This window comes from Pezoporus occidentalis, unplaced genomic scaffold (genome assembly GCF_034315485.1).
Source record: "Pezoporus occidentalis ecotype Australia unplaced genomic scaffold, CSIRO_AGI_Poc_V1 ctg4, whole genome shotgun sequence".
NCBI lineage: Eukaryota > Metazoa > Chordata > Aves > Psittaciformes > Psittacidae > Pezoporus > Pezoporus occidentalis.
The window spans coordinates 10,573,542-10,582,675 of NW_026915724.1; the positions used below are offsets into that span (position 1 = coordinate 10,573,542).

General features: G+C 38.2%; 1 protein-coding gene across 13 annotated transcripts in view; it reads left to right on the forward strand.

Annotated features, from left to right (window-relative positions):
* The window catches only part of ST18 (ST18 C2H2C-type zinc finger transcription factor), a 169,868-nt gene extending 162,014 nt beyond the window's left edge, over positions 1-7,854 (forward strand). For all 13 annotated transcript variants that reach the window (XM_062633412.1, XM_062633407.1, XM_062633416.1 and 10 more), the window contains 4 exons: positions 459-547; positions 1,992-2,095; positions 4,367-4,510; positions 5,307-7,854. In XM_062633412.1, coding sequence (XP_062489396.1) covers positions 459-547; positions 1,992-2,095; positions 4,367-4,510; positions 5,307-5,447 — 478 coding nt within the window. In that variant the 3' untranslated portion in view covers positions 5,448-7,854. The remainder of the gene's footprint in view (positions 1-458; positions 548-1,991; positions 2,096-4,366; positions 4,511-5,306) is intronic.
* Positions 7,855-9,134: the final 1,280 nt, after the last annotated feature.

The following is a 9,134-nucleotide window of genomic DNA, read 5'->3' on the forward strand; positions in this document are numbered from 1 at the left end:
AAATGATGCAATAGTTGTGCACCGCGGAAATTGTCCCATTAACCAAATATTTTTAGGATTGTAAATTTGCCATTTTAAAGGACCCATATTGGCCCTCTCCTCTGGAGCACGAGCCATTAATAAAAACAATAAAGAGATTTTATATGTAAGTGTTAGAACTTCAAGAATTCTGTAAATGCATCTTCACATAACAGTGTCTGCCACCTCTATTTTGATTATTCTGAAATATACTTAAGAGTTGTTTGCTTATAGGCTGAGATTTCTGTGCCAGTTTTCAAGCTGGAATATACAGTTAAATGGCTCTTTATGAGTTTTGTCATTTTCCGAAGCTATGCTATAATGGAGATACTGATATGACCTTAGGTACAAAGGTCTGTCCAAGTGCATGATAATATTGCCTGAAAGGATTGTTGCCATTTTCAAGTGGGTGCTAATGTTTTTTTTCCTATCCCTTTCAGCCTGTCTGGTTGTCCTCTGAATGCACAAACCATAAAAAAGGGCAAAATTTCGGAAGAATTAATGACTATCAAGCTTAAAGCAAGTGGCGGTAAGGAGATTTGTAAAAGATGATGACATTTATTTAGATAGAAGGGCCCTGACTCCCATTTATACTTATGCCCCTTTGTGCCATTCTGGCATTAATTCTCACTCCTTTCAGTTGTCTCCCGCAATAACAAATCTTGAATAACAAAATCTTTGCATGAGAGATTATAAAAATATTCTCATATACATCATGATAACTCAGCATTAAGGGTATCCTCTCATCTTGTATTAGAGCATTTTTTTATTTGGAGATGTTTTCCATATTGTTATTACTAATAAATTACTAGTTACAGATCAGGAGGACTTAGCTGTCTGATGACTAAGGTAAGAAGGTATAAATATTGTGAGCAAAAATTGACTCTTCTCCTTACCTTGAACACTACATGGTTTAGTATCTGTGCAAAACTTGGACAATTTTCTAACCCAAGTGTACAAGAACAATTACCAAATAGTTATAAGGGGAAATATGTATCATTCTCTTTTCTTTTACAGCATGCTTTAGAAAGTTGAGTATTGAGCCAGGAGTCAGGGAACTTAGTCTTCATGCCTTCAACTGCAGAGCAAAACAGCAGTTATATTAAGCAAAAGTTTGCTTCCATGTGTCTATGTTTTCACTGTGGCAGGGACTATTGTTTACAGTTTTCCCAAGCTGGCTCCACAGCAGACTCAGTTCAGGGCTCTGGGTTTTAAAGCAGTAACAACAGTGGCACAAATCTCTAGGCAGAGTTGGTCTCAGAGAGATACTAAGACGAAAGAGAGACACGCACTGCCAGCAGCGGTAGTTGCTCAGTATTTTTCAGAAAGAGTCTTTCATTAAAAGACCTGAGGGTTTTGTTCTTCATGATTTCTCTTTGCTGCTATTTAAATTTCACTGTTTATCACATGTAACTAAGGCTGTGCTTCTTGAAGTTAGTCTGCACCGAGACCTGTCCCCACAGAACTTCTTGCAAGATCAGAAGCAGATACATAAGAGTTTACTAAAGTCAGCAATTAGAGCTTACTAAAGTCACCAATTACGCTAGTGGAGATGTTACCCTGGAGTGTTACCTGCAAAAGATGGTTTGCTGTTCCTTTTTTTTAAAGCAGAAAAAACCTCAAACAACATTGTAAATACTCCCTCATGTTTTTTAATAATCTTTTCTCTTTCTGGGCAATTTTTCCTCTCTGTTCTCTCCAACTTGCACTTGTATGTTGCACTGGAAGAAAAGAATTGTGAAACATGAAGATTTAGAAAACCCTTTCTATATTTCAGCTCATGTATATGTTTTACACCTAGGAAACAATTTTTACAGTAAAAGGAAAGTAAGAGGCAATTTAAGGATCAATCATTTGATCAAAAGCTTGTTATCTTCCTCTTGATCAGTAAAAGGTAATGCAGTTTGTTGCTCATGCATCCATTTATATGTGGACACTTTAAATCTAATATTGGTATTTTCAATGATTTTCAGGTATTGAGAGCGATGAAGAAATTAGACACTTGGACGAGGAAATAAAAGAACTGAATGAATCCAATCTTAAAATTGAAGCTGATATGATGAAACTTCAAACCCAGGTATGACATTGACATGAAAGTTTTACCTTTTCTTATGCTACACTTAAGCAAAATCAATAAATGAAATGCTGTGCAAATGCATGCTTACACACAGCTAGTGTCCCGCACACTTGTTTTCCATCCTTCTGTGGCACTTAAAAATACCAAAGTCCTACATGCCGTTTCTTCAAGTTTCTCTTTGTTTATCGGTAAATAAGCAGCAGATTCCTGGGTATTGTCTTAAAGATCTGGTGAATGACAAATTCAGAGCAGTTTGTAGCTAATCTTGGCAAGCAGAAAAACTATATTTACCGAACAAAACATTCATTTTTCTTTGTTAACCAAACTGCAGAATCCCGTGACTGTGCTTTTTAGGGAGGATATTGCTTCTTACCTGCACACTATAACTCTTAATAGAAGTTGACTTTGTTCTCATGTGTAGCTAAGAAAATCTCCCTAGTTCAGTTCACCCATTGTCAGTTATTCAAATAGTTTGAATTTTGCCCCATGATAAAGAACGGATACCTTTTGCTTATTTGTGTAGCAGAGGACTTTGAAGTGAGCTACGGAAAAGAGTCATTCTCTTTCATTCTTTTTTATACTAGAGAGATTAAATTGGCTTTAAAATGCTGATAGTGGTTCTACAGAGTGAGCTGAATATGCTCATCCCCACAGGGGCTCCTACAGTTCAGGTGGGAATTCACCTGGGCAAAGCAGGTAAAAGCAAGAGCTGAAGCTTAGTCAGTATTTTAGGAATAAAGAGTTTAAAAACAAAGTTCCTAAATGAGATCTGGTAACTGAATATAAGTCTAAACTGTTCTAAAGCTGAGTGTAACCATACTCCTCTGTATTTGTACCACACTGGAATGTACAAAGTTGATTAATGTTTTTGCAATAACCACTGTGTGTATGCTCTAAACGTGGGTGAAGTGTATAGCACCTATGCTGGATCTAAATGATCAGGCTTCACACTGCAAAGGTTGTGGGGATATCTATCCCAAATTGCACTGTGTGGAGGGTGGTGTTTAGTGTCTCCGGAAACTTATTTCAGCTCTCTCTGGTGATCACTATGCTGTTTGCACAGAGATTGCACAATTTATGCAGCCAGATTTCTTATCCTCAGACTTGCTCCCTGGTGAAGGCAGTCTAACCAGCAAAGCCTGAACTGAGCTACAGCTGAAGCAACACATCCATACGTGGTTTCCTCTATTGCTTATAATCTAGCCTGGGCAGGTGTTAGGCCACGCTGCTGCAAACACCTTCCAAAGGAGTGGCTGTAGTGGATTGCAGGCAGACAAAAAGGGATCCTTGGGAACTGTTTTGCTGTGCCACAGTGTGTAAGGAAGTGTACACAGCAAGAGACATTTAAGCAGTGCAGAGAACCTAACAAGGACAGGGTGGGTATAACAGCTGTGGATGTGGCTCCACCTCTCTGTGCCTTGTGGAGCTGTGGCCAGGCACAGGGATGGGAGTCCATGGTTCTGCCCTGCCCCACTGCCTCGCTGCCTGCTGCAGGGCAAGGAGATGGGCAGCAGGGAACCATACCCAGCCACTGATGCCTTCTGCTTTTCAGCATTGTTTTTGACATATAAGCCTTCAGAGCTGAATATATTCCCAGTGGGCTCATGCTAAAAGTATATCATTTTGCTACCTTGGACACTTTTTCCTGCTCTTTCCAAAACCCTGGGTTCCATTCTGTTGGTCGGACATCATCTTTGCGATGATCGGTGTGCACTCAACCACTCAGTTTCCTTTGCACTCTATTTTTCTCTTACTGTTTCCAGTGCCAGCCCTGTTGCTGATCCCATCCATCTCACAGCTCTACCCTCCCTCCAAGAGCAGGGCAGGAAAGTAGCATGACATCTACTACACATGACTTCTCTGTTGTGGTTGATCAGCAGGGATGATGCAAGAGCAGGACAGCAATGTAGACATCAGCCTCCTTTCTCCTCCCCTCCACCAGCCCTGCATCCACACTCTCCATCCCAGCTCTGCCCTGACCTTCCCACCTGAGCTCAATTCCTTCCTCCCAGTGCCTGGCATTCTCCAGTGCCTCGTTGCCACAAGGTTTCTTTGTGAACCAGCATCAGAGTCCACCAGTTCATAGCAAATACAACCTTTTCCTTGCTCTGAATATTCTGTGGGGAAATTATAGTAATCCTAAAAAGAACATACCTGAGTTTTAGATCCAGCGTGACCCCTCTTACTACGGCCATTTGGAGTTCAAACTGCAGTTGCAGTGCTGCCAAGAGTCTGTTTGTTTGTTTGTTTGTACCTGCCTGTGTCTTTTAGATCACATCTATGGAGAGCAATTTGAAAACAATAGAAGAAGAAAACAAACTCATAGAGCAGAACAACGAGAGCCTGTTAAAGGAGTTAGCTGGCCTTAGCCAAGCTCTCATCTCCAGCCTCGCTGACATTCAGCTTCCACAGATGGTAAGACCACAGCCAGCAGCTTCGCACCTTCTTTGAGACTGTTTTGTCAGCACTTGAAGTAGATGAGCAAACTCAGGGACCAGCAGGAACACTGGAGCTGCATTAGCAGACCTCTTTTAGGCTAATTTACTTTGCAGAGATGCTGGATCATGAAATCTGTGTGATAGCAAGCACAGTTTCTTCCAGGACTGAACCAGCCCTGTTATCTCTGCCATTTCGTATGGTGCAGGACAGGCTTTTCCCTCATCCTTCTCTGCCTGTCCATCCTGCACAAAGAGTGAAAACTTCACACAAAGAATCCTTATTTACTCTGCTTGTAGATCAGAACTTTAACCTGTTTCATATAAGTGATTCTTCTGCAGCCAACAAAGCTCTACTTTCTCAAAACTCCATGTCCTCTATGTTCTTAGTTGCAAGTTTGCACAGGCCAAACTCACAAAGGTACTTGGGTTTCCAGAGTTACAATCCCCTTGCCCAGTTTCAAGAGTGCCACTGGGAGATTACATGAGGACAGTTAAGGGGATGTCAGCCACAACCTCAGACCCAAACAGGTCACAATCAAAAGCAAGTTACACTGACAATATCCCCAACCCCTTTTCTTGCTTGGAGAGTGTGTGGTTCCCCCAGCACATGCAATTCCCTTAATTTCTACAAGCCCTCCATTCATCTGGATGGCTGCCCTGACTTCTTCCCAGTTGCCATATCGCTGCTTTTCCATGTTTTGTGGTTGGGTGTTTGGGTTTTCTTGGCCTTAATTTTCTCTCTTACAATTATAATCCGTTTTGTCTTCATTTAGGGGCCAATCAGTGAGCAGAATTTTGAAGCATATGTAAATACACTCACAGACATGTACAGCAATCTGGAACGGGACTATTCCCCCGAATGCAAAGCTCTGCTGGAAAGTATCAAACAGGCAGTGAAGGGCATCCATGTGTAGGATGTGAAAGCTGCTGGGCAACAGAAATTACTTAACAGCAGTAAACTCCAGATGGATCTGTTAGGAGTTCATGTACTGCTAAGGGGTGTAGGTTGCCATGCTGCATTTACAATTGCAACATTGCACTAATTTTTTTCCCAGCTGACATAAAAAAAAATAAATAAAATAATAAAACCACAACAGACTATTTGTATTAACAGCAATGCACTCTGTTAGTATATTGTATTTATTTCAGTATGATTCCCTTTTTTTTCTTCTTTTGCACTCAGTTTTTTGTAAAGTGAATGTAAAAAGTGTGTGCGACTATTTTTTATATTTTTTATTTATTTCTAATCAAAGAGTTGGTTTTTTTATCTTTTAACAACATTTTTGTGGCCTGCCATATTTTTACAAATGTGTTTATTAATTTATTTTCCAATGGGATTTTAAATAGACTGAAAGTTATACTGTAAATTATATAACTTGCTGGGTTTGTACAGGAAGAAAAAAAAAACCTATGAAAGTAACAAATGACTGAACCGTGGTTCTAGTTTTATTTTCCTCACATCCTGCTTTTTTATAATGGCTTTGTATCAGAAATGGTTTTGCAGTAACATGAGATGTGAAGATGCATGGAATGAAAAGATAAATGGTGCCCACTAGTGGGGGACTTGGGCTCTTAAAAGCACAGTATGCTGGAAAACAATGTGTTAAAGAATACGTTAGCAATAATGAAATATAGCAATCAGCAAAGCACTTGACTTGGCTGTGTGATTTAGCCTATGCGAATGATTATTTAAAATGTTTCAAGAGAACTTCAGATTTATTTTACCACTGCAGTTTTTTTCAGAGTTAGTTCATTGAGGGAAATGACAATGATCTCTAAACAAGAAGGATAATTTGATAGGACTGGTACTTTTTTAGTATGAAACGTTGACGTTTTAACCAATTGACCGGTATTGCTATGGATTTGGATCTGAAAAATGCAAACACATCCCAGGCTGAAGGCTTTGTACATAATGAATCGAACACATCTCCCCTGAAATGGCATTTAATACTGGTTTGAACTTAACGGCAGCTGAGAAGGCAGCGGTCTGGAGAGGAATAATACCACTCCAGAGCAATGGTGGTTGCTTTTCCCTTTGAACGAAAAGTAGCAACACCGTGACTGGTTTCTCCCATCCTTCTTCACTAAGACTAGGCTGATACTAAATTTGTTACCAGTCTTTTGGTAGGGTACCAAGTGCTACAGAGCATATAGACAGATGGAGGCGTGGACAGATGAGCACTTACACAGAGGTGCTGGCATGTGCCTCGGTATCTGATTAGCCTGGATGAGGAACTTCTGAATCTGTCAGAAAGAAGCAGTTGCTATAACAGAGGCAATGTCTATTTCAGGGATTGTAAGTAATTAAGCATTGTTTCAGAAGTTTTTTTTATATTTATTTTTTTTAAGAAAAAGGTATAAACAACCAGCTAAACTGCCTTTTTTGTATGCACACACACCTCATGTGCATATGTGCCTCAGTGTAAATGTATACATGGATCTAGCGTGTGTTTAATTTTTCCGTGCTATAATGAAAGTGTTTATTTTTATTAGCCGCATTTATATCTAGATTGAATATGATGGCATTCACAGGCTTGACATATACAATTATATTATTACTGTTCCTGCACAAAAGTACTATTCAAAAGTGATTCGACTCTCATGCACTGTGGTCACTGTTCTGCGTTAGGTGGGGCTTGCTTTTTGTTTGAGGGTTGATTCAACTCTCCAATCCTAGTTTAGGCAGGGGAAAATGTATGTTCTTAGAAGCTGTGTTTATTTTTAAATTGATTTTTCAAAAGCTACCATACGTGCTGTCTAATATAAATAGGAGGACACCAAACAAAAATTTGTTATTAAAGTTATTGTTCTTGCTAAAAAAACAATAAGCGAGCATTTGTTATACTTGTTAAATGCATACAAAATGAGTTCACTCATTACAAAGACTAAAATTTAATTTACTAAATATTTTAACAAATTTGTTATATATTTTATTTAAAAAAAATCTCTTATTGACCTATGTATTTATTATTATGATTTACTATGGCTTCAGGTTAATTTATCTGTGTTTGGTTGTTTGATCAGGAAGTTCTGTGAAGTATGTATTTATTTGCCTCCCTTGTACTTGATGTGTTTTGTAATGTGCACTGATTTTTTCTTTCTCTTTTTGTTTTTCCTTTTTTTTGTGTTTAAAAGCATTGATGAGCTATACTGTAAATTAGACCTTTTGTAAAGAGCAATGATGTATGCATTTTTTAATTTGGAGTAGTTTGTATACTGTTTCTTCATACAATTAATATTTCTTACATCAAAACAACAAAATTGTGTTCTGTGCTGTACATTTGGTGTATGGTAGAAAATAAAATTGATAATGAAACATTGCAGCAAGTTTGTCGGGTTTTTAGCCTCTAGATGCCGACTTGTATTACACTTTCTTAACTGCACCTGGCACTATACAGTGTGTCAGATGCTTTTCTTGCTTTGTGTACAAAATGTGTCATCCCTGTAAGTAAATTTCTGGTATAAATAATTTAATTAGCGTTTTACTTTTTCAATTTTAAATAAGGAGAAAAAAACGAAACTGCTTAAGGAGTCCTTTTCACTTCTGAATGGGGAAAAAAATCAAGATTATAATCACTGCATTATTTAATGCATTCTTTTCTTGGCAGCTATAGACTTCATTTATACTGATAAAGTACAAGATTTGTGCTGACCTTTAACAGCTGCTAAATGATGTTTAAACATAAAAGCCATTGTAAAGTTTCCAGCAATTTGGAACCGCCCACTGTTCCAGTGCAATTTTCTGCTGAGATTTGCAGTGCTTAGATGTTGCACAAATAAAAATCTGCTGGTTTTAGAAAGACAATATTTCCAGTATCTAATGGACTTTCTTTTTTCACTGCCCATTGTAGCAAACACAGGCCAGTTTTATTTAGAATGCGTGCTAATGGATAGAGGAGCATTTCTTGCCTCAGATTCCAGCTTCCACTGATAGACCAAGCATAATTTTCATTTAGAATACATGGTAAATTTACAGCCCATAAAGTAGCTGGTAATTATTTATTTGAATAGACATAGACAAACTAAAATGGACTCTGACACTAGAAAAACTAGCATACATTGCATTTAAATAGAGCAGAGGCTCAAAATTTGGATCATGACATGAATCCTGACTACTCACAAATCTTTCTGACTTTGGAGCCATAGAATCAGCAAGAGGCTGGGATGGAGACAAACCTGTCTTGGAAAGCTCAGTGCAGACTCTTCTTTGCTTTAGGACACTAATCCAAGGACAGCACAAACTAGTTCTTAAGTGATTAATAGTTACTTAAGTAATATTTCTTAATAATTCTTAATGAATATAAAATAATATTTTTTCAGGGTCCTTTAAAATTACTGTTCCTGCATTCATTATTAAACACTTGCTTTGACAATGTTTATTCAATGCTGAAATGATGGCCTTTCTCCATAAAAAAGAATAATGGAAACAGTCAATCCATATTTATTACTAAACTAATATAAACCATTTAGGGGGTGGAGGGGAGAGAGGAAAAACAAAACCCATTGTACTTGAAATAAACTTTCAAACCATTTCCATCTTCTGAAGTTTCCATTTTTAATAACTGTGATTTGTCTATAGAAGGGGGGAAAGCGCTTAATTC